At 39.0% G+C, this 26,332-nt stretch overlaps 1 protein-coding gene across 1 annotated transcript; it reads right to left on the bottom strand.

Moving 5' to 3' along the window:
• Positions 19,209–24,134, bottom strand: LOC109225377 (metal transporter Nramp5-like). Its single transcript, XM_019390014.1, has 13 exons — positions 23,938–24,134; positions 23,767–23,845; positions 23,569–23,609; positions 23,393–23,471; positions 23,187–23,291; positions 22,732–22,841; positions 21,152–21,333; positions 20,880–20,949; positions 20,570–20,743; positions 20,354–20,458; positions 20,125–20,256; positions 19,941–20,036; positions 19,209–19,830 (listed from the first exon to the last, which is right to left on the bottom strand). The coding sequence occupies exons 1-13, from the start codon at positions 24,040–24,042 to the stop codon at positions 19,501–19,503; spliced, it is 1,608 nt and encodes a 535-aa protein (XP_019245559.1). The 5' UTR covers positions 24,043–24,134; the 3' UTR covers positions 19,209–19,500.

Genomic DNA, 26,332 nt, shown 5'->3' with positions numbered 1-26,332 from the left:
TTCAAAAAGCTTGGCCAAACACCTTAATTTTGGAGAAAAAAACACTTTTGACTTAAAAAAATACTTTTGGTCAAAAAAATAAGCTTGGCCAAACAGGCTATGAGTAATAAATTAAGATAAAGATGAGTATTGATTAATTATGGTTTTAGTGAGAACAATGCACGTGTGATATATTCATTGAGCTGCTGGTATATGCAATAGATAAAAAATTTCTCACAAATTATTCCCTTAGGGATCGTTTGGTACTGTCACGACCCTAGTTCACCAATTGTGAACACGTCATGACGGCACCTAGTCTTCATGACTAGGTAAGCATAACACATTGCGGAAGTAACAATATTTGCGAAATTTATATTCGAAGCTAAATAACATGAGTAATGTATACAGTTGTCGCCTGGCACATACACTTTAATACAAAATACTGAAATAACCTCCAAGACCCGGAAACCCACGGGCAACACAGGCTATAAGAAATCTTACACTGCTCTAGTCACCAGAATAGTCTAATACAAAGAGGGATCGAAATAACATCTAACAACTATGGATAAAATGAGAAGGAGACTTTATGGATCTGCGGACGTAGCAGATGTATACCTCAAGTCCCCAATACGCTCCCTGACAGCTACTGGCGGTACGCCTGCTCAGAAGCACCTGGATCTGCACATGAAAAACATGCGCAGAAGAGGCGTGAGTACACCACAGCGGTACTCAGTAAGTGCCAAGCCTAACCTCGGTTGGGTAGTGACGAGGAAAAGGTCAGGGCCCTACTGAGACAGAAACAATAAAATAGCAAGATATTAACAGTATCGAAGTCTGAAGAAAACTAATGAACACAGCGATGTGATAAGACAGATCAATGAAATATAGAACTGCAAGACAAAACAGAAACACAGAGTAAATACAGCAAAATTACAAGAATACCGACGGGGGTCTCCCAGGATACCGTCCTGTAGCCCTTTTTCAACTGTCCAATGGAACTTCCGGGATACCGTCCCGTAGTCCAAATCTCATATCGATATCAAAAGATCTCTCGGGATACCGTCCCGTAATCCAATCATCAGTGTGCAGGGGGATCTCCCGGGATACCGTCCCGTAGTCCCAAAATAAAAGTGCAGGGAAATCTCCCGGGATACCGTCCCGTAGTCCCAAAATAAAAGTACAGGGGGATCTCCCGGGAATCAAACCCGTAGTCCCAAAGTAAACAATCAAGGGGGAACTCCCGGAATCCGCATCTGTAGTCCCAATATAAATGTGCAACCAACATCAACGAATTATTCAGAAATTTAAGTACAACAATACAAGGCATCAAATAATACTGGCCTAACATGCTCCACGTAATCACAGTTAAGACAATTTAAACAAATAGGCAGCTTGGATCAATTAAACATGCTCTTCTACGCTAGCACAGGCTATAAAAGCAAGTAAAGTAAGGCAAATATGAAAGAGAATCCAAATCAAGTATTTAAGTAAAAATCCGGGTTTCAACAATTTGCTCAAGTACGCGCTCGTCACCTCACGTACAAGGCATTCAATTACCAATTATCACATCCTAAGGGACGAAGTCCCCCACACAAGGTTAGGCAAGCCACTTACCTCGAACCGGTGCGAAGTCAACTAGGGAACGATGCCCTTGCCACGAGTATCCGACTCCAAATGGCGCAAATCTATTCAATTAAATTACAAATCGTAAATAATATTGCAAACAACTGATTCCACTATTGAAATTAAAGCTAAGGCGCGAAAATAGGTGAAATGACCAAAACGCCCCTCAGGCCAACATCTCGGAACCGAATAATTTTCACATTTTCAGAAACCTCGTACTCTCACGAGTCTAACCATATAAAAATCTCAGAAATCGGAGGTCGAATGCTCCCTCAAAACCCAATAGTTTAGTCAATGAACTTTCACCCAAATTCTTCCATTTTTGATCCTTAATTCGAATTTAAAAGGTGGATTTAACTACTAAATGATAAAATATAATTAGAAAGGATCATAGAAATGTTACCCAATAATCTCCTCTCCAAAATCCTCTCAGAATCGCCCTTGCCCGAGCTCAAAATTAATTTTCAAACTTATGAAATTAAACCCTCGAAATTTCCTATTTCTGCCCAGACATTTCCGCTTCTGCGGACAAGGGACCGCTTCTGCGGTCCCGCTTAAGCGGCAAAACAACCGCTTCTACGATTTCTCATTAAAGGGGGAAATTCCGCTTTTGCGGACACATGACCGCTCCAGCGGTTCCGCTTCTGCAGAAAGATGACCGCTTCTGCGGTCTCTGAGGGGAAGCCAAAAATTGCTTCTGCGATGAGGAAGTCGCTTCTGCGATGAGGAAGCCGCTTCTGCGGCTCCGCTTCTGCGGTTCCCAAACCGCAGAAGCGAAAATACCAGAAGAGAAAACATACCAGCTGCAACAACTTAGAAAATTTCCCCGTTAACCACCCGAAATCATCCCGAGGCCCCCGGGGCCTCAACCAAAAGCACCAATACCACCTAATACCTTATTCCAACTTGCACCAATCCTCAAAACACCCCAAACAACACCGGAAACCCGATTAAATCAAGGATTCAAGCCTAAGAACTTCAAATTCTAACCAAATACGCTTTCGATCAAAAACCTAACCAAACCTCGTCCGAATGACCTGAAATTTTGCACACACATCCCAAATGACATGACGGAGCTACAGCAACTTCCGGAATTCAATTCCAACCCTCGGATCAAAAACTCACTATCGGACCGGAAACTTCAAAAATCCAAACTTCGGCATTTCAAGCCTAAATGAGCTACGGACCTCCAGATAACATTTCGAACACGCTCCCAACCCCGAAATCACCTAAGGAGCTAACGGAACCATCGGATTTCCATTCCGAGGTCGTCTTCACACTGTTCCGAAGACGGACCATTTTTCAACTCTTAAACTCTCATTTAGGGACTAAGTGTCCCAAAACACTCCGAATCCTAATACCGAACGTCCCGGCAAACCAAAATAGCAGAAATGAACTTAGAGAAAGCAGTTAATGGGGGATCGGGGCGTAAATTCCAAAAACGACCGGCCGGGTCGTTACAGGTACATGGAATAAGAATAATAATTTCGGGAAAAAGTTTGGGATTACTTTATCCCATGTTTAGTTGTTTAGTTTGGGTATTAGCTAATCCCGTGATAACTTTTACGCTAAGGGATGTTGGAAAAAATAATTTTAATATCTCAAAAAGAAATATTCTAATTGATGTCTTGGTCCATTCTTTTAATATTATCTTAATGGGTCTTTATTATACGAATTTATTAAATATATTTATTATCTACAACTGAAAATTTATTAGCTTTGAATATAATATTTTTACTAACCTTGAATGAATATCATTATGGCTATCAAAATAAGTTTGATTTATTATGATAATCAATTTGCTATTTGAAACGTTTTCGGCTTTATTGGTCTAAAGATATGTAACGTCTCTTATTGAAAATATTTCTTAACTTTGATAACATTACTTTAATATGCAATGTTACATTCAATCAGATGTCCAATTTGGACTATATATAAGTATATGTTTGTGTTCATTTTGGAAGGTGGAAGAAAGTAAAACTTTTCTTCTATTATGCTGGGTTGCCTTTGTTGATCTTTGTTGTTTCTGCTCCTAGTTTATACTAGAAGAGCTTGTTTAATTCTGTGGGATACGCCTAATTTTATTCATCACGGTGTGTGCGAAATATCCTTAAGGACAGTGTCTTTGACACGCCTCAAGCTAGACCTTATTCTCCATAATCATCCAATTTTTCCAACAATCTTAAGGATATTTTCACTTTTTTTTTTATGGAGAATCAAATTTGATGTTGTCCAAGTTATTGTTCTAATTCTGAAATGGAACCTACACTTCAAGTTTGCACAATGGTCTTATGGAGAATACCACTCTTTATTGAAATTATTTTTGTGAGCAACGAAATGTTAATCAAGTTGCTATTTTAATTTTGTGCGTTATCGCATTATGGAAGGTAAATTGCACCACTAAATTGACACTTTTTATAGTATTTAAATGCGCCTAAGCCTACAAATGTAGACTTTTATTGTTATCTATTTTTGAAAATCTTGAAAGTTCTAAGATAGTGGGTTTAAATTAATATTTCAATTTCAATAAATCTGAATTTTGAATTTGGTGTGTTAGATATAAAAGCATGATTGATTTCATCCAAGTTGTATAAGTTCTTTGCTAATTCTATGAGAATTATAAAAGAGTGAATAATTTACTATACATGATCATGTCAAATAGAATTTGATAGATCTTTTTGATGGAAGGGAAGATGATGATTGATGTGTTAATTTTATAAATCTCCTCCGTATTAGTATGATAGGAATAATAGATAAGATAAGACCTTCGTGTTTCGTATTCTCGTGACTTATTGGGTGAAGTTATATTATTAGCTTATTATTTATAAATTGGTGGAACTTTTTATGAGTTGTGCAAATGTTATCTCCTTAACTTGAAATTTTCGTAAATGTGGGGGACCATGGAGTCCTGAGTTATCTAGCTTGATCCTATGAAGAGGGAAAAAATTAGAAAAATTGTTTATTAAAATTATAATATTGAAGCCTTACAAAAATGAGACTTTTTGTGGCAAAAATTTGTATTGGAAGATCGAAAATTTGTTGTATTTCTGACTTCAAAAAGTTATGGTGCTTTGGGTCTCTTAGTCATTTGGGTGAAGAGAATCGTTGAATTATGATCCGTTTTCTACTGATTTGAGATATTTCTGTAATTAAGGTTGCTTCTGTATTTAGAAAATTTTCTTTGGTACTTGACTATGGAAGATACAAAAAGAAACTAAATTCTTATGTGTTGAAAGATGTCTCAAAAGGCACTTGTACAGAAGTCAAGTTTTATTTCATTTGAGATGATTTTATGCTTTATTTGAGAAATACTATAAGTTAGTATTTGGTATGCGGATTTTCCATTGTATTAGAAAGATACAGTGATGATATTGAATCTCTGATTCAGATGAGAAAAAACTAGCTAGTTGTTGTGTGATCACTTTTGGTAGGTGTTATGATATTAAAATTGCCTGGCGGTGAAGCTGATTAAGCAACCTATTGGCGTGTATTCCACTAGGAATTAAACCGACAATATTTGTGTCGAGGAATTGGGATTGCCAAGGTGCAATAGCCATTGTAAGAAAATAAATCTTTCAATGGGAAAAGTAGACACATTTTTACTAAGATATAATGTCATAAAGCAATTGTTTAGAGATAAAAAATTTTTATACATATTATGTGTAGTCAAAAGAGGATTTGGCCGATCCTTTGACTTATAAGTAAAACATCGAGGGGTTGAGCCTTTTGCCAATTTGAGATGTATCAACAATGATGGTAACCCAACCTATGTGATTGGGGATCCCATGAAGTAGGTTCATATGGGGTAATAACAAGTGATTAGTTGATCAAATGTGCACTATTAAAGTATGTCTCTTCCTATGGTGTATGTTGGGCTAAAACGGCCCAAAGATACTCTTAACGTGGTGTGATATTGTTCGCTTTGGGCCAAGCCCGCACGATTTTTTCCAAAAGGCCTCACACCATTAAGAGATCCCTACACCTTATATGTAGACTGCCAATCTGTTCAGCTACCGATGTGGGACTTTGTTCGCACACCCAACAATCTCCCCCTCGAACTAAGTTCCACGTGGCCCACTACCACGATTCACGGGTCTCCCCCCTCGAACTTAGTTCCATGTGGCCCATTGTAATGATCCACAGATCAAATTGCGAGATTCATTGTGTACCATCCATATTATTAGAGTATTATGGCAACCGAAGCCCGCAACTAGCTTCTTCTTGTGTGCGCACCGCCCCGCACTATCACTTTGCCCTCTCCGTACTCGTCCCGCCGAACCTGGACTCTGATACCAATTGTTGGGCTAAAACGGCCCAAAGATACTTGATAATAGGTGAATTGAACTATGATTAAGCCCTAAAAGAACCACTTTCATGTAGAGTTTTTATGGTAAAAGTGATAACAAAATGCTTTTATTAGTGCTTTTCATGTTTTGCAGGTTACATACAATAAAAGAAGGCTATGGAGTACTTTTGGGATCAATTATGGAGGAAAAAGAGGCCAATCGCATAATATCCGCCAAGTGCACCATGTGAAATGCGCAAACCAGAACTGGAGATGAACTGCCGTGGTCCCGGCGTAACCGCGGTCGGACCGCGGCGAGAAGCTATTGCAGATTCAGAGAGGTCATTTGGCCGTGGTCCTAGCGTAACCGCGGCAGGAGGCGTAAAATTGAGGGACTGAAGTGCAAAACACGGAATTCTTAGCCCAAAAACCCTATTTAAACAATAGAACTCGCCCAAGGGAGGCATGTAATATTTTAGAGAGTACTTTGGCAAGGAAAACAAGTGTGAGAGATCACCCAAAACATCATTACTCTTATTCTTCTTTATTTTTCTTGCAATTTATGATTATGAATCTTTTAGTAGTTTATTTCCCCATTGTTATGAGTAGCTAAAAACCTTAATCTAAGGTTTTGGTGGAACCCGTTGGGGATGACTTGGTTGTTTTATTAATATAATTGAATTTGGTTGTTAATCTCTAATTGTTCATCTATGTTTTGATTGTGGATTAGTTGAAAGGGCCCTCAATTATCCGTTCCTATTTATTATGTATCTACTTGAGAGAGAGTGCATATTTAGGTGATTGTATGAACAACATCACTCCCGGAGTATAGACGAGAGTCATAACCGAGGGTTTAGGGGTTGGATTAGAGATAACGAAACCCCGGGTGCAATCTAAGTGAATTGTATTGTGAAATTAGCTAGCGTAGCTTGAGAGAGTGCGTCTAGTAGATTATCATAATTACTTGAGAAAGAATTATGATAGCTTGAGCGTTCATGATTGTTAGAGACAACTAAATCCTAGTTATAAGACATATACAACCAAGGAAATTATCAGCGGGGAAACCATTGCCTTAGACTTTATTTCTACTGTTTACACATCAAGTTTAGTTAATTTTCAGCTGTTAGTTACTTTCAGTCTTTAGTTGTTAAAAAATCAACCATTGTGAATTAAAAAGTTTGCGAAAACAGATTGTGTGAATTTAGTAAATCTGACAGTAGTGATTGATAGGTTAGTTCCCTGTGGTTCGACTCTGGGCAATAATACTCAGATTATATTTGCAACACCCGCATAGTCTTTTGTGAGACTCAGTTGAGCGTGATCAAATTTTGGCGTCGTTTCCGGGGAATTAACGGTGTTATCAATTACAATTGAAAGAAATACAAAAATTCTAAGTGTAGTCAGTTTTCTCTATACCAATCTTTTCATTGAAATTTTAACGTTTGAAATCTTGTGGAAAGCAGGTGTATGCCTAGAAATTGTTCGAGGACTGGAGAACTACTAGAAGGACTCTCAGACCCCGAGAAAATATTCAGGGCATTGAACCGTGCCAACAAAGGACTTCAACAACCTCAACCAACACACCAACTCGAATTTGAGATGGGTGACGTAGATAACGTCAACGGAAACATCAGGGATGAGCCAGCTGACTTAAATGTCAGAGGAGTGGCACCTCTTGTGCCCGAGGCTGCACTTTATGACTGGGCACAGCCTACAACTGACAATCTGGCCACTGCCATAGCTGTGCCCGCAATTCAAGCGGAGACATTCCAGATCACCAATAACATGCTGCATCTGCTGCAAAATAAGGGATTGTTATCCAGGTCAAGCATTGAAGACCCTCAACAACACTTGAAAAATTTTCTTTCAATTTGCATGACCCAAAGGAAACCCAATGTAACCCATGAAGCTATCAAACTGCTCTTGTTCCCATTCTCAGTAACCGGGGCAGCTCAGACTTGGTTAAATTCGCTCCCTATCAACTCTATTACCACTTGGGAGGAATTAGTTAAGCAGTTTCTGAACAAGTTCTATCCGCCTAACAAGACTGCACAGCAAATTGATGCCATATTACAGTTTAGGCAGCAGTCCACGGAGTCCTTGCAAGAAACTTGAGAGAGATTTAAAAGGATGCTTGTGAAGTGTCCTCATGATGGCATTCCAGACCAGATGCTCGGCCAGAGATTCTACATGGGTCTAGCTAACAACTTGAAAGAGAATGTGGATGCTTCAGCTGGAGGTGCTTTCTTAAGCAAAACATTCACCGAGTGCAAAATTCTCCTCGATAAGATGTCACAAAATGCGGGGTGGATGACTAGAAGTGCAACACTGGCACCCATAGTGCATTCAGTTCCACTTGATCCCAATAATTCGCAGGAAGAGAACATGGCCACACTCCTAACCCAGATGAGCCTACTGACAAAGAAGATTGATGAGATGGGTACAAAACAGGTGCACATCGTTGATACAACAAATGGAGGACTATGTACACCGTGTATTAATCAGTCCTATGTGTGCTCATGGAGCGGAGAAGGTGAAAATCAAGGGGTCCGGGAAGATATGAATTATGTCAACAACTATGGGGGTCAGAGACAAGAAGCACAACAATGGAGACCGCAGCAAAATCAGCAGTACAGGCCTAATATGCAGCAGCTTGGGGGTATTCACCCTCAAAACCAATTAGTGCCAGTGACTTATCAGAAACCACAGGGTTATCCACAGCAGAATCAGCAGCAATTGGTTTATCAACCACCCCCTCAGCAGCAAGATAACAACATGATGGAGATCAGGGGTATGCTTCAACAACTCATTGGGACAAATAATAAAGTGCAGAAAAAATTGACAGTACATGATTCAGCCATAAAGAATATTGAAAAGCAACTGGGTCAGCTGTACATGGCCTTGAACAACCGTCCTCCGGGAACTTTACCTGCAGATACGAACATAAATCCCAAGGAGCAACACCCGAATCAGCTGATGGCAGTCAGTCTCAGGAATGGTAGAGATTTAGATAGAGAGTAGGAAATTGCACAAGCCAGCAAGAATACTACACCAGCTACTCCAGTTCAATTAGAGGTAGAAGAACCAACAGAACTCACTGAAGTAGTGGTTGAGCAGAGTCAGGAGGAAAAAGGCAAAGAAAAGGAGACCGAGCAAGTTGCAGAACAGGTGGCACCTCTTGAGCCAGAAACTCCTAACAGAGAGAAGCCAGCCAGCAATGCACAAAGGGTGATACCTGCACCCTTCCCTCAGAGACTGGTCAAGCAAAAGAAGGCAGACCAATACAAAAAGTTCATGGAGATGCTGCGTCAAATCCAGTTGAATATTCCATTGATGGATGCCTTGAGGGAGATGCCCGGTTATGCCAAGATGATGAAAGATTTAATGTCAAGGAAGTTTGATTTTCAGGATCTATCCACAGTAACTCTGACACAGACCTGCAGCGCAGTAGTGGCAAAACCGATGGCCCAAAAGATGTCCGATCCAGGTAGCTTTACTATTCCATGCACCATTGGGAGTTATGCCTTTGCAAAGGCGTTATGTGATTTGGGAGACAACATAAATCTGATGTCGCTGGCAGTGTACACCAAATTGGGCATCGACAGAGCCAGGCCGACTTCTATGCTGCTCCAACTGGCTGATCGCACTGTGAAAAGACCAACTGGTATTCTGATGATGTGCTGGTACAAGTGGGGAAGTTAGTGTTCCCTGCAGACTTTGTGATTCTGTATTGTCAGGTGGATGAGGAGATACCCCTTATTTTGGGGAGACCATTTTTGGCCACTGGGAGAGCACTGATAGACTGTGAGACTGGGGAACTTAAAATGAGATTGAACGATGAAGAAGTCATATTCAATGTTCAGCAATCAATGAGGAGACCCAGCGAATATGCGAATTTCTCTCTAGTGGAGGCAGTGGATATAATTCTGCAAGAAGATGACAGGACCCTAACTGTGAGAGATCCATTGGAGGCATGCCTGACAAATTTAGAAGAAATGGATGGTGAGAGATTAGCTGAATGGGTGATGGCATTGGAAGGCCGAGGGTTTTGGTCAAGGGAACCTCAGTTCGAGTCCCTTGAGCTGGAGAAAAGGGTCACTCCTCCAGCCAAGCCATCAATAGAGGAACCACCCAAGCTGGAGATGAAGCCACTCCCATATCACCTCAGGTATGCATTCCTAGGCCCTGATTCGACCTTACTTGTTATTATATTATCCTGTTTGCTAGATGTGCAGGTAGAAAATCTCTTACAGGTACTGAAGGATAACAAGACTACCATTGGTTGGACCATGGCAGACATAAAGGGTATCAGCCCAGCCTTCTGTATGCATAAGATTCTCCTGGAAGAGGGGCACAGACCTTCCAGGGAACATCAACAAAGGCTGAACCCTAACATGAAAGAGGTTGTAAAGAAAGAGGTGATCAAATGGTTAGATGCGGGAATCATTTTCCCCATCTCTGATAGTAATTGGGTCAGCCCTGTCCAATGTGTTCGGAAAAAGGGGGGAATGACTGTTGTGAAAAATGACAACAATGAGTTGATCTCAACTCGTACAGTCACAGGGTGGCAAATCTGCATGGATTACCGAAAATTGAACACCGCCACCCGAAAGGACCACTTTCCCTTGCTCTTCATTGACCAAATGTTGGACAGGCTGGCTGGAATATCGCACTTTTGTTTCTTAGATGGATATTCTGGGTACAATCAGATATCGATAGACCCCGAAGATAGAGAGAAAACATCCTTCACATGTCCGTATGGCATCTTTGCCTTTCGGAGAATGCCCTTTGGGCTTTGCAATGCACCAGCGACTTTTCAACGGTGCATGCTAGTCATCTTCACATATATGGTGGAGGATATTATGGAGGTCTTTATGGATGATTTCTCCGTGGTGGGAGACTCATTCGAAGACTGTCTTCACAACTTAAGCAGAGTGCTCAAAAGATGTGTGGAGACAAACTTAGTGTTAAACTGGGAGAAGTGCCATTTTATGGTACAAGAAGGGATAGTCCTGGGACATCGAGTGTCCAGAAAAGGAATTGAGGTCGACCATGCTAAGGTTGACGTGATTGAGAAGTTACCACCGCCCACTTCAGTCAAGGCGGTGAGAAGTTTCCTTGGTCACGCCGGGTTCTACCGGCGTTTCATAAAAGACTTTTCCAAAATTGCTAACCCATTATGCAAACTCCTTGAAAAGGATCAGCCCTTTGTGTTTTCTAATGATTGCAGGTTGGCATTTGAGGAACTGAAGTAGAAGTTGATAACTGCACCCATCATTGTTGCTCCCAACTGGGAGAAACCATTTGAGCTCATGTGTGATGCCAGCGACTATGCTATAGGAGCAGTCTTGGGCAACGAAAAGATAAGCCGATGCACCCGATTTACTACGCAAGCAGAACGCTAAGCGGTGCACAGCTCAACTACACAATGACGGAGAAGGAGATGTTGGCAGTTGTGTTTGCTTTTGACAAGTTCCGATCATATCTGATTGGTTCCAAGGTAATTGTGTATACTGACCATGCAGCTCTCAGGTACCTCATTGAGAAAAAGGAGTCTAAGCCGCGCCTGATTCGTTGGGTGCTGCTATTGCAAGAATTCGACCTCGAAATTCTTGACCGTAAGGGCACTGAAAATCAAGTCGCTGATCATCTATCACAACTTGAAGGAGCTGAAAAATCAGTCGAGGTCGAAGAGATTCTGGAAACCTTTCCAGACGAGCAGCTGCTCGCAGCCAATCTTGAGGGTGCGCCATGGTATGCAGATTTTGCAAACTACCTGGCCTGCGGTATTGTTCCCTATGACCTTTCACCTGTCCAAAAGAAAGGTTCTTTTGTGATTGTCGCATGTATTATTGGGATGAACCTCATTTGTTTCGAATATGTGTTGATAACATTATCCGGAGGTGTGTCCCCGAGATAGAACAATCTTCAATTTTGCAGGCTTGTCACGCATCAGCATATGGAGGACATTTTGGAGGGGTCAGAACAGCTGCGAAAGTGCTCGAGGCTGGATTCTTTTGGCCAACTGTGTTTAGAGATGCACACCTCTGGGTAAAGGGCTGCAATGAATGACAGAGGACGGGAAACATTTCCCGTCGCCACGAGATGCCAATGAAACCAATTCAAGAAGTAGAGGTGTTTGATGTGTGGGGGATTGACTTCATGGGTCCCTTCGTCAGCTCATTTGGCAATAAGTACATACTTGTTGCGGTGGATTACGTGTCTAAATGGGTGGAAGCTGCAGCCTTGCCCACTAATGATGCAAGAGTGGTAGTCGGATTCCTGAAAAAGAACATATTCACCCGGTTTGGGACACCAAGAGCGATCATCAGTGACGGAGGCACTCACTTGCTAAGTATGATGTGCACCACAAGGTGGCTACTCCTTATCATCCACATACCAGTGGGCAAGTTGAAGTGTCCAACAGGGAGATAAAGAGTGTACTAGCGAAGACTGTGAATGCCACCCGAACTGATTGGGAAAAGAAGCTGGATGACGCACTCTGGGCCTATAGAACTGCGTTCAAAACACCAATAGGTATGTCACCATACAAGTTGGTATTTGGGAAGGCCTGTCACCTGCCTGTGGAGCTAGAACATCGAGCTTGATGGGCACTGAAGCAATTGAACATGGATCCTGAAGCAGCTGGACAAAATCGACTGACGGAGTTGCATGAGCTGGAGGAATTCAGATATCAAGCCTTTGAAAGCACGAGGCTCTACAAGGAACGAATGAAGAAAATGCATGACAAGCACATCGTAGACAGAGACTTTAAACCCGGTGACATGGTACTATTGTATAATTCACGGTTGAGACTGTTTTCGGGTAAGTTAAAGTCCCGATGGTCTGGGCCATTTAGAGTGGTGCAAATGTTTGCAAGTGGAGCTGTTGAGATTGAGTCGGAAGATGGGACAAACAAATTCTCCGTCAATGGACAAAGGTTGAAACATTACCTTGGAATAGCTGTAGAAAAAGGGGATACAATGGTGACCAATTTGAAAGAACCCCAATACGAGATTAAGGAGTAAGAGCTCAACTACTTGCGTCGTGCCGCGACGTTAAATCAGGCGCTGCGTGGGAGGCAACCCACGAATTTGTTGTAAGTGTAATGCATAACTCCATCAAAAAAAGGTAGCAGGAACACGCCCAGATCGCGGTCCCAGCGTAACCGCGGCAGGACCGCGGTCCAGGACCCCCTCTGAAGTTTTCTACCGCGGTCCCAACGTAACCGCGGTAGGACCGCGGTCCAACACCCTCTCTGAAAGTGGTCTACCGCGGTCCCAGCATAACCGCGGTAGGACCGCGGCAGCCCAGATCGGGCCCAGGCCAGGTAAGTTCCGAAATTTTTTATGTTTTTCTCCTTTCTTTTCTCCCCCCCCCCCCTCTTAACTACCCTTACCCCCTCCTTTTCCCCAAAACACACGATAAACCCCCCCCCCCCCATTTCCTTTCTTTTCTCTCACATCTCTCCTTCCCTCTTCTTTCATCTTCCTCACAACCAAAACCCTAAATCCCCAATCTCCCCCAACTTTCTTCTTCTTCCATTCACTCCATTCATCTCCAAGGTAAGCTTCTTCTCTTCTCTTCTCTTTTCTTCACATAGCTTAGTGTAATTTAGTTTCCACTAACCCTAGGTAGTGTTGTAGTGTCAAATTTTTAATTTTTTTTCTTTTTTATTCCTTTTTCTCCATTATTTGCTTCTTTTGGACATGATTGATGCTTAGATGGTTGAGTTTTCATTATGCTTAACTTGTGGGGGATTTGTAGTATGTTTGGAGGCCTAACAAAATTTTTTAGGGTGAAGCTTGGTGGAGGGGCCTATATGGCCGAAAATCAGGGGTGTGTTGTAGATCTTGGAGCACTTTGTGCTCTTCTTAATTGGTGGTGGTGGTGGCAGTTGACATATTTCACTGGTGAGGGGTGTGTGGGGTATTATTTGGAGGAATTGACAAATTGATAGTGGTGTGAGGTAGTAGTAGAGGTTGGCTATTTGGGGCAACTTACTAATTGGGTATCCTGGCATTGATTGGCTAATGGAAACTGTTTGGTGCCATCGGGTGGCGAAGTCTGAGTAACCATCCGAATGGCACATTTTAGGATGCATCTGATAGTTGCCCTGAATTGTTTGCAGGTAATATGGCCCGAAAAAGGTAAAGAGGCTCGGCAAGCACTTCCCACGTGCCAACATATGATGAAACCAGGTTCCAGTCTCAAGGGCCAGAGGACGCATTTCATGCTAAGGCCACCAAAACCTTTATCCCTGAGATTGCTGTTGACCGGGCTGCCCTCCGTATGGAAAGTGCAGACATGTATGAGGAAATCCGAAGAAGGGAGATGGAGTTCTTGTTTGATGAGCCTGAGACGGCAAACCCGATGATAGTCCGGGAGTTCTACGCGAACTGCCCGGAATATTTGGGCCGGAAGGTGATTGTGCGGAGCAGGGCAGTGGATGCCTCAATTCGGAAGATTCGCCAGGTCTTGCAGTTGCCCCAGTTTACTGGTGACATTGATCATTACCACGATGCCCAAGGGGTCTCTTGGAACAATATGATTGCGACAATCTGCGCAGAGGGTCAACCAATCTGGATACAGGAAAACATTACCCTTCACTCCAAGTCGTTCACACATGAGGCCAAGTGCTGGTTCACCATCATTTGCAACCGGTTCTTGCCCACAAGCAACACGACAGATGTGAACCACCTACGGGCTCTACTGGTGTGGTGCTTCGTCACCAAGAGGGACTTTGATGTGGCGAGAATTATTGGTGATGAAATGATCCTTCGGTCATCTCTGCTATCTAAGGGGTTTTACTTCCCCTCATTGGTGACGAGGTTGTGTCTGCTAAAAGGTGTCCCCACCAGTCCTACAGATGGAGCTTTGGCCGCAAAAACACCATTCAGAGCTTCTAGGATCACAGTGGGCAGAGATGCACCCACAACCATTGAGATTGATGATGAGGATGACGCCACAGCACCCATTGCACCTTCCAGGAGATCCTATGAGGGAGCCGGATCCTCTTGGCGACCCCATACTGGGGCAGGGTTCTCTCGATCACAGTCCAGCCGGCCCATGTTGCGTTCTGTGGAGGACGAGGTGGCAGATCTTCGCACCTCAATTGATGGCCTACATGTGTGTATGGATGCCATGTCTCAGCGGCAGGCCAGGTCTGAGAACCGGATTATGGCTTGGTTCCGTGCTTTGGGGAGGGCTTGTCATGTGGACCCCAGCACCGTCTCCGACTCCGACTGATGCTCAGGGAAGTCTTCTTACCCTTCTGCTCTTTATTTGTGATATGACATGGGGACATGCCATAATTTTTTGTGTGGGGTGGGAGACGTGCTTTAGTGGTGTATTCTTAGTGTACATATACATTGAGTATGTTGTAGTTCTGTATCTTTGTTGTTGTATATAATTGGATGTACTCATCTTACAAGTAACTGACTTGGCCCAACGACGGACACTTGTCGACGGGTCTCTTGAGGGTCAAAGTCGGATTTAAAAAAAAAAATTAGAAAAGGTAGGGGACTCTTCCTGAGGACGGACCACTTGGACAAGTACTCTTGAGGGAAGTAGTCCACTTAGATTTTTTATTTTTTTATTTTTTAGGTAGTGTAGTAATTCCCCCTTGGTTTTTCTTTTGACCACGGTTCTTTTCCAAGGGCTTTTCTTGAACCGGGTTAGGTAGATTTTTCTTTGATATGTTTAGGACCCTGAAGACTCTCTTGGACTAAGATGGGTAAGGGCAGGAATGCAACCTATAATGTACACACCTGCTAATAACTAAACAAACTTGAGGGTGCGACGTCTAGGCTCGTTGGTAGACTCGTAAATTATGCCTTAATTGTGCACACCTTGTCTTGCTTGAACACTCATGTGAGTGTGTTGACAAACTAATTCGGAATGAGTTACATGCCAAGTGTGTGTGAGGAAATACCTGTATTCTATGCTTGCATGCGATACCTAGAACTTGCCCGGTGTGTTTGCAAAGCGAAATAGAAGTTGTTTGGTCTTACAGATGATTGAGGCATTTCTTTGTGTAGCCGGTCTAATTATGAATCCACCTGTACGTATCACCATAGTTAACCCCTTTGAGCCTAAAGCCTGTTTCTTTGATAACCTTGCAATAACCTACATCCATGTGTTGAATAGCTTGACTGTTTGACCTTTGCCTCCTAGAAGCACTTGAATTGTTAAAGATCGTGTAAAAGTCAAAGTGTGGGGTGATAAGAGAGTAGGAAAAGGGAATCAGAAAAATACTTGAATGGTGCAATGGTAGTTGAAAAAAAAAGAAAAAAATAAAAAAAATATATATATATATTGAAATATAGAAGAAGGACCTTGCAAATAGGCGGTCCTAAAGTAGTGAATGGCAAGAAAAGCCAGTTGCACCTAGAAAAGTGGGGATAGCTTATGAAACAAGTGTGGAAGGATGACTGGGCTGAACATGAAAATCGGAATAAAGGAAAAATGTATTAAAAGTGCTTAGGGAGGTTAGTCACTATATCCAAATATATCCTACCCATCCCTTAGCCTACATTACAACCAAATAAAGACCTCTTGATCTTAGAGTAAAACAACTCGATTAGTAGAGTATTACACTAAGGGCAAGCTTATGGTGTATCTGTGTGGCATGTGAATGTTCTTTGCTGAGAGTGAGTGAATTATTTCTATCTATAGTTCCTTGTGCTTGATTTTATATGTGTGGAACTTCTCTCAAAAATATGATGTGAGGGCATGTGACTCGGGAAGAAAAAGAAAGTTTTCACCTCGGTTTAGAGTAACTAGAGTAAGCACGTGTGTGGCATGGCATTAGAGTCTTCATCTGATGTGTGGCTGTTGCACTGCTTAGGTTGTTCTTTCATAATGGCGGGTGTGACATAAAACCGGGTAATGCATCGAACGATTAGGCCTAGAAGTGTGGCTCAACTTGCTCGAGGACGAGCAAAGATTTTGGGGTGTTGATAATAGGTGAATTGAACTATGATTAAGCCCTAAAAGAACCACTTTCTCGTAGAGTTTTTATGGTAAAAGTGATAACAAAATGCTCTTATTAGTGCTTTTCATATTTTGCAGGTTACATACAATAAAAGAAGGCTATGGAGTACTTTTGGGATCAATTATGGAGGAAAAAGAGGCCAATCGCATAATATCCGCCAAGTGCACCATGTGAAATGCACAAACCAGAACTGGAGATGAACTGCCGCGGTCCCGGCTTAACTGCGGTCGGACCGCGGCGAGAAGCTATTGCAGATTTAGAGAGGTCATTTGGCCGCGGTCCTAGCGTGACCGCGGTAGGACCGCGGCAGGAGGCGTAAAATTGAGGGACTGAAGTGCAAAACACGGAATTCTTAGCCCAAAAACCCTATTTAAACAATAGAACTCGCCCAAGGGAGGCATGTAATATTTTAGAGAGTACTTTGGCAAGGAAAACAAGTGTGAGAGATCACCCAAAACATCATTACCCTTATTCTTCTTTATTTTTCTTGCAATTTATGATTATGAATCTTTTAGTAGTTTATTTCCCCATTGTCATGAGTAGCTAAAAACCTTAATCTAAGGTTTTGGTGGAACCCATTGGGGATGACTTGGTTGTTTTATTAATATAATTGGATTTGGTTGTTAATTTCTAATTGTTCATCTATGTTTTGATTGTGGATTAGTTGAAAGGGCCCTCAATTATCCGTTCCTATTTATTATGTATCTACTTGAGAGAGAGTGCATATTTAGGTGATTGTATGAACAACATCACTCCCGGAGTATAGACGAGAGTCATAACCGAGGGTTTAGGGGTTGGATTAGAGATAACGAAACCCCGGGTGCAATCTAAGTGAATTGTATTGTGAAATTAGCTAGCGTAGCTTGAGAGAGTGTGTCTAGTAGATTATCATAATTACTTGAGAAAGAATTATGATAGCTTGAGCGTTCATGATTGTTAGAGACAACTAAATCGTAGTTATAAGACATATACAACCAAGGAAATTACCAACGGGGGAAACCATTGCCTTAGACTTTATTCCTACTGTTTACACATCAAGTTTAGTTAATTTTCAGCTGTTAATTACTTTCAGTCTTTAGTTGTTAGAAAATCAACCATTGTGAATCAAAAGTTTGAGAAAACAGATTGTGTGAATTTAGTAAATCTGACAGTAGTGATTGATAGGTTAGTTCCCTGTGGTTCGACTCTGGGCAATAATACTCAGATTATATTTGCAACGCCCGCATAGTCTTTTGTGAGACTCAGTTGAGCGTGATCACTTTCCATCTCAATTCTAGGCCAAATCAAGAAATTCCAAACAATGAAGATTTTTCTCCACCTCCAAATCTAACTTTCCACAAATTTTTAGACCATCCCATCACTAAAAACGTCAGCTCCGACATTCTGCAGAACTCCGGTGAGCTTTAGTTAGCCGTAAATTGAGTTCCAGCCGTCCAAATTGAAAAAAATCAATGCGAAGAAACACAGGTACTCTCCCTTCCTTCCATCTGCATCTGCATATGGAAAAAAACACAGGTACCGTTTTTGGATTTTCAGATCTGGGGAAGGGAGAAGTTTATGTCAATTTTTTTTCTTTCTTTTTTGGGTTGAAAATCCCTTCTTTTAGCTAACAGGAGAAGAAAAAATCAGAGTTGAGAAAAAAGGGAAGAAACAAAAAAGAATCTGGCGATTCCAGCAACCACCGGCCATAACTCATTTCCTTTCCTCCTTCATCTCTATTAATTTGTTTTGTTGTTGTTTTAACTGATAAAAGAGAAGAACTGAAAGAAGTGACCGGACATTTAATATTTCAGCGGCTACCATTAAAATCGGCGACATTTATCACCATTTCTGATGTTCCATTGTTGTGGTACCGGAGATTCGTTCGTATTCTGTCTATTACTAATTTCGTGGTTGGTATGTAAATGTTAAAACCTTGATAACATACTGTTGTTTGTCGCCTCTTTGGACCTAGTAGCGGAGTTCTGGCTTTTCCGGCGACCTCGTTTGTGTTCTGCTTGCCAAAGGATAAGAGGAAAAAGAAAGTAAAAAAAAATGAAATAGAAATACTGATCTCTCACGCTCAGAAAAATAGTATAATACACGCACTATGCCACATCATCAAATTGTGTTTAAATGACACATTTGAGATATGGTTAGAGTGTTCAAATGAAACGGACTTAAAATAGGGTGTTTAAGTGAAAAACGAGGACAACTTTAAGTGTTAGCTTGCCTAGCAAGTGGAGTTAGGCGCCACCATCACGATTCCCTGATTGGGATTTTGGACCGTTACATTTAGGTACTTTCTTGAGATGATGTACTATAATAAATTTTAAGCAACAATCAAAACAAATACTATATTTAAATTGATAATACAATATAATACAATGAGAAACAATCACCCAAACAAACTGTTAGAATGAAAGTTGCTATGACACCGGAACGGAATTGGATATGCAAGGTTTGGTTGCTTACTCAAGTGCTGTGATTCAAGATTTGGGTGATGAACCTAGTTACAAACTAATGCCAAAATCGTGAGATATATGAAATAGACACCATAACACAGACCCCTTTTATTTTATTTTTGGACAGAGCACAAAATTAAGAGTGCAAAGAGATACAACGAGAAGAATTAAACTTATTGTGGCAGTGGGATATCAGCAAGATCCTCTCTATAAGGAACACGATCTACCAATTCCACGTTGTTTGTTCCATCTTCCATATAGCGCTGAGCATTTGGATTGTCCTTGATTGGGTCAATGTAGGTAACAACAGTGTCTTTTCGAAACATAAGGTAAATCACTGCTAGAACATAGATAGCCATCAATGGAAATACTACGATCCCAATGAACACATTTCCAACTTTAGGCAAATTGTTGTGTATTAGCCAATCTACAAAGGCTGTGGTGAGGTAGTAGATATTGATGCCAATGATTCCTAGCCCAAGTATCCACGAGATCACGATAATCTAAATAATCAAAGAAAACGAAACATTAGTATTCGATAACTTATCTTGTCAAGCTTTCAGAATCTGTTTATTTTGAAAAAACGATTGTGATTATAAGGGTCGTGGCTTACATAAATTGAATTCTTGTGTGGTCCCAACTTGGTGGAACTGCTACTGAATTTGAGCAATGGAATGAGAGCAAATGGAAGTTCAAAAGAAAGTATCATCTGAAAAATGGTCCCAAACAAGGTTATTTTTTCCTTTAAAAAATGTAAAAAGGATCTAAGGATAATAAAAAGCAGCTGTAATATTAACTGAAGCAATAATGATTAGCCTGCCAGCTCCAGATGATCCTCCAATAATTGAAACAACAAGGCTTGGAGTAATAGCAATAAGCCTAGTAATCAAGTTTCTTAACCATGTCTTCATCTTAAGATCCAAGAATCCCTAATTCACACAAAACAATATGATAATTAGACATTATTTATAAGTACTGTAATGACAACGAAAAAGAAAAAAAAAATAGAAAAATTTGTACACTTACTTGCATGATAAATTGGCCAGCATAAGTACCAGTTATGGTAGAGCTTTGTCCCGAGGCTAATAATGCAATAGCATAAACAGTAGAACTTGATTTTCCAAGTACATTCTGCGAATATTAAACATATTAATAACCAGATAGTTAATTTATTATATTAAATGATCATTTTCCAGGAAAAAAAAAATAATAATAATACTCCAGGGCAGGATTATTGTAAACCTTGAGAAGAAAAGAAGCAGAATTCAAAGTGATGTCACTACAACTATCTTTATTCTGTTGAGAGAGATTGTCAGCTCCGCAAACAGTACCAGAAACAGAGATAACTGCCACATTTATTAGGAACGCTACAAACAGTGCAAATCCACTCTCTATCAAGAAGTATTTACATGCGTCCTGCAAAATTCATCTTCATTTTTCAGTTCCTCTAATTGGCATATATATATAGTGTTTATGAAAATAAAATATATGCAGAAATTTATTGAATAATCAAAGGAACGTAAAAGAAAAACTTTAAATCTGTGCTACTTACATTAATGCCACGAACTGAGTGTGGTATTTTCCTAGAGAGCACAAGCGCTGAGTGAAGAAAGAGGTTGTGCCTGTAAACATATATAAACAGAGAATTAATAACGGGACAAACACCTGAAAAAATTTAACTTTTGAACTTGTCATTTTATTGTTAATGACATATTATTATAGTCATATATATATGTTTAAAACCGTAATATGTGTCAAAAGTCATTTCGCATTTAATATAATCAAATACTGTCATATAAAATGAAAGTGAAGTTTGAAACTTACGGCATGACGAGAGCACCCAACAAGGCAATAGCATCAGCGGTGGCGCCATTGCCATTAAGCTTAGGAATGAACATTCCTTTGAGTACTTGTTTAGCAGGAGGTTTCACATAACTCATTTCCCCGAAGAAGCATGCTGCCATTACGAACACTAGCACTGCTATTAGCAATTCTAGCTTTCTCACCTGCACGGACGAGAATTTTTTTTACAGATAGGAGTGTCAAATGAGGGTCGGACTGAATGTCAAAATGAGTTGACTTAATAAATGGACCGAACGTATCATTAAACCGCCTAAACTTAGGTTGATTAAGTAAGTCGTGTTTTCTTGAGCTGATTTAATTTGCCTATCCCCTACTTACAAATAGAAGTATAAGTAGGAGTGTCAAAGGGGGGCGGATATAGTTCGGGTCGAAAACGTGTAATAAAAATGGACAACCCATATTTAATACGAATAAAAAACGGGTTAATCGGCTGATAATATGGGTGACCATATTATCCATGACTTCTTAAATATGATCACTTTTGGGAGAATTCGTAGTCTCCAAAACTTGAGGAACCTCCAATTTGAGGCTTTACAAATATAAAAGTTAAACATATTGGTAACCCATTAGTTAACCGTTTTCTAAATGGATAATATGGTTCTTATCCATATTTAACCCGTTTTTAAAAAAATCACTATTCAATCTATTTTTTAGTGGATAATATGGATGATTAACTGTTTTCTTTTAACCATTTTGCCACCAGTAATTAAGTAAAGATTGAGATAGGATGGTTTTGGTCATCAATCAGCTACTTTAAATATCATTTTCAACTTTATTGACGTGATAGAATGTTTGGAAGATACGAAACTCTAGGCTTCTTCAATATCATTTTCAAATTCGAAAAGAATATTCTAACAATTTCAAAGCTAAACCAAAAGTAAGATTCTCAACAGTTATGGTAAAAACAACACTTTGATACATTATTTAAAGAGTGACCAGAATACACCCAAACACCTAATCTCAATCACAAAGACAAACTATAACTAGTGGGATTACGTACGCAATCTGTGGTTTTAATTCTAAATAAAACATTTAAGAAGTTTGATTGAACATATATCTACAGCATTTAATTTACCTATAGAGTTAGAGTTTTAGAGAAAACGTCTAGCTTTTAGTGGAATATTTATGTGAATTATTAACAACTTCTCCTGAATGGAGTGGTTGAGCTAGTTGAGTGATTATTCATATTAGAGCTCGAGAGTTAGAAGTTATTCACTACACTTGGTATGATCTTTAAATGGATAAAAACATAGTTAAAGTTTGGATAATTTTACTTGAAAACTCCTGATCAAACAAATGTTTCTACATATATTATAGCAACCAAAATTGTAAAGCAAATATTGTGCAAATGCCTAATCAATTTGTGAATTTCATGATAGTAACCTTAGATTTAGTTAAGTGTCAAAACAAAAGTTTTCTATATGTAAATTAAAAGTTAAAACGTTCCTTCAATTTTGTTCTAATCTTTTTGTGGTTGTTTGGGGGGTGATAGAAAAATAAATAAAACATGAAGGGGTCCAACAGCAATTAACCAAACTTACCCCATATCTCTGTAGGCCAATGAAGAGGAGAGTACTCACACCAGTGCAAAGAACTCCAACCCAAACAGGAATATGGAACAATATATTAAGAGCAAAAGCTGTCCCAATCACTGCCGGAAGGAACACATAAATCATTTAATAAAAAAAAAAATTATTTGATAGATAAAGAATTAGTAAGATAATGTGACAACGACCTTATACTTTCAAGTTGTTTCTTTAAAAAATATAGAAGTATGTATGTCACATTCATGCATGTATACTCAAACTCTAACATAATAGAACAGACAAAAACCCGAAGAAAAAAACAAGTTTAGTACAGAACATTATTGTGATCATAAGTAAACTAATGTTTTATTATCTTACTAAAAGATTCCATTAGTTCTATTATATAGAAAATTATTGACTTGATAAGTCGTTCATTTTTCTTTAATTGTTAGAAGGTTTGCAAGTATTGCCTTCAGGAATATCTGCAGCTATGACAGCAATCTCAGCTAGAATCCATAGACAGTACTTAACAAATACTGGGTATTCAGCCCTGCATAATTCTGATAAATGTTTGCCTGAAAAACAAAAATGGGAGGAAAGAGTTAAATTTCCATAGGAAATATAATATGCAATATTAAAATGTGAATATAAGGTATTGATATTTAGACTAACTTACCAGTGCTTACTCCAAGATTAGCAGCAAGTGATTGAATAATAAGAGCAAATATCAATCCAATGAGAATCACCCAAAGAAGCTGAGAATTTTGAGGAATAAGTAAAATATATATATCTATATATACTAGCTATATAAAGTTTTGGCCCATACCAAAGTTTATAGTAATTTTTAATTACCTCATATCCATGGTTTGCTCCTGCTTGCAAATCAGTTTCCACTGTACCATTAATAATTTGCAACAATATTAACAAGTTATTAGTTTTAAACAAACTGAATAGAAAAACTAGGCATGCATAAATAGTTGAAGTCTTGTTACTTTTTTATGGGAGCTAAAAAACTTTGAGGCACGTAAAGAAAGATAAGTCATAACTTACAATTCCCTGGATCAAGATATGCCAAAGAAACAAGGAAACCAGGTCCCACGTATGCAAAGAAGTTTTTCCATCCATGTTTCTACATAATTTTTCAGTTTAATTTTCATGAGAATTTTCAAGATTTTTTGGGAAATGTAAGAAAACATAAAAATGAATGAAGGGATCGAAGACCTGGGGCTCGTGATGTTCATTATTGGAAGAAGGTAATGGACTCTCAGCTACAGCTACAATTCTCTTGCTTCCTCCATTAACTTGGTTTTGCTGCTGATTCTCCATTCCTTTTTCTTTTTTCACACACTTTTTTGACTCCTATATACTCTGTGTTTACTTAGATGAGACTTGGGTATGCATGCAATTCTTGTTATTTATAGTGCACTAGTTTGAACATACTGTTGTTCTGATGTCAGGTAAACGAGAAGGCAAGGAAAGGTGCTTGGGATTGGTGGGATCGATGACATGGGGGGGGGGGGGGAGGGGCCTCCGCATCTAAAAAAAATAGATAAATACTTACTCGCACTCGATATTTACATCAAACAAAATAATTTAATTAACCTTAGCACTTAACAACTAAGTAAATTAAAGTTAAAATTTATATCATTTAACCATTAATTAAGTGAAATATATGTATGTATGAAAGACATATATTTTTCGCATAAATTGACTTAATATAAATATCCATTTGGGAGTAAGTTATGACCAGTGGCGGAGGCAAGATTTTCGTTAAGGGGGTTCAAAAAAGAAAAAGAGTTAAGGATATTGTAGCTAGTGAGAATTGAACCAATGATCTTACAAAGATTTGTCCGCTTAACTGCTAAGCTATAATTTTAGTCTATATCAAGATGATTCAAAATATAATATATAGAGGTAAAAAATATATTTTGCCTTATATATACAAGGTAATTTTTCGACGAAGGGGGTTCAGGTGAACCCCTTCCGCCCTGGTCATGACACTGAAAACTTGATAGATTAAATGAACAACATAATACCTGTCCAGATATATAACACTAAGGTGAGTCATGGGGCATGCCATAGGTAAGAGAGAGGTCTCTTTCAGGCCTTGATTAGGAAAAATATGGGAATTAAATTTTTTTTTTTACGCATATAAGATTCATTCTAGTGCTAATTAGTACTAGTAATATTGTGCTAGTATCATTTTGGTGGATGGTTGGGTTTGACCAGATGTTATTTTTATTAATATTGCTCGACCCAGCAAATAGTTATCAACTGATTTGCTGTTGTATTGGTTGAGTCTCCAACTGTATAGGGCATCTCGTGTATTTTATTATTTTTCCTTTTTTTCTGGTATTAATTAGTTGTTCATCGGCAGAGCTATAATTTAAAAAGAAATTTTCATAAAGCACTATCTTTTAGTGGTAATTAGCTATTTATAATTATCATTTGCTAGATAAAAATTTCTAATTTAAGATACTTGATTGGTACAGACCTAAATCCTGAACTATTTACTAAGTGGACAAACTGAAGATTTGTAAGGTTTAAATAATGGCGACTAATTATACTGATCACTCATCCATTCAGAAAATAAAGAGAAAGAGAAACTAGAATATAGTTTGTCAACCAAACGTTTACTTATCACAAGTGGCCCAATGACGATTTTGAGACTACTTATAGAATATAGTCAACTTTAGAGTTCTGATCAGTACTTATTATCTTATTCATCTCAATTTATAAATAGTACAAAATAGATTTGAAGTCGGGAGGAGATAAGATGGTAAAAATTTAACCACACCAGATGTTTACATATCTAGCCAATAAATAAACGGCACTTGTGACTTTATTTAACTCAACTATTATTACTTAATCATAGTTAATTTCCATTTATTTTACACATAATCTTAAAAACAACATAAGAATGTACTTAATAAAAACTTCCATCTATTGCCTTTTGCTTTTAATTAAAAAGAATTAAAAAAAAAACACAGTCGTGAGGGACAAATATGAAGTCTAAAACAGTAACGCAAATATTCTCTCCTTTGTTCGTATGAAAGAAATGGTTTTTACTGCTATAAGAGCGCACCATCATAACATTAATTAAATATTTTTTTTTTGGATGGTATACTAATTAAGAAGTACAATTATTATTAACTAGTAATATTTTTCGCGCTTCGCGCGATTATAAGAAATATCACTAAATTTAAAAAAAGAAAAATGACGATATATAGTGGATGAGATAGATAATTTTTTAAAATTAATATGGATATAAAAGATAATTCTACATATTGATAAATTATATAAGTAGCATTTTAATTAAAATTAGATTTTAGGTAGCTGCATTTTTTCCTGATTTTTTTTAAAAGAAAATAAAAGAGAAAGGATTTTTAAGAAAAAAATTTCACTTACATATATTATAATTAATGAGGAGGAAGTGAGAGGTTAATACATGACTCTTTAAGTACAATTATATATTAGAGGCATGTAAATAGATAATTTTTACATTAGATAATAAAATATCGGCTTTGCTAAAATTTCTCCTATTCAAATAAAAGAAATACGAAATAAAAGTAAAGAAACTAATAATGAAAAGAAAATAAAACAAAACAAAAGAAAT

The sequence above is a fragment of the Nicotiana attenuata genome, chromosome 5 (assembly GCF_001879085.1).
Source record: "Nicotiana attenuata strain UT chromosome 5, NIATTr2, whole genome shotgun sequence".
In the NCBI taxonomy this organism is placed as follows: Eukaryota; Viridiplantae; Streptophyta; class Magnoliopsida; order Solanales; family Solanaceae; genus Nicotiana; species Nicotiana attenuata.
Note: the sequence above shows the minus strand (reverse complement) of the source record. Positions and strands in the feature narration are given on the sequence as shown.

What these genes read in the sequence shown, in the direction of transcription:
- LOC109225377 (XM_019390014.1), bottom strand. Translation starts at nt 24,042, where the DNA reads ATGGAGAATCAGCAGCAAAACCAAGTTAATGGAGGAAGCAAGAGAATT. An exon ending in AGCTGCAGATATTCCTGAAG is followed by an intron (nt 22,842 to 23,186) that starts GCAATACTTGCA and finishes TCCTTCCGGCAG; the next exon opens with TGATTGGGACAGCTTTTGCT. An exon ending in TTGGCCTACAGAGATATGGG is followed by an intron (nt 21,334 to 22,731) that starts GTAAGTTTGGTT and finishes TCGTCCGTGCAG; the next exon opens with GTGAGAAAGCTAGAATTGCT.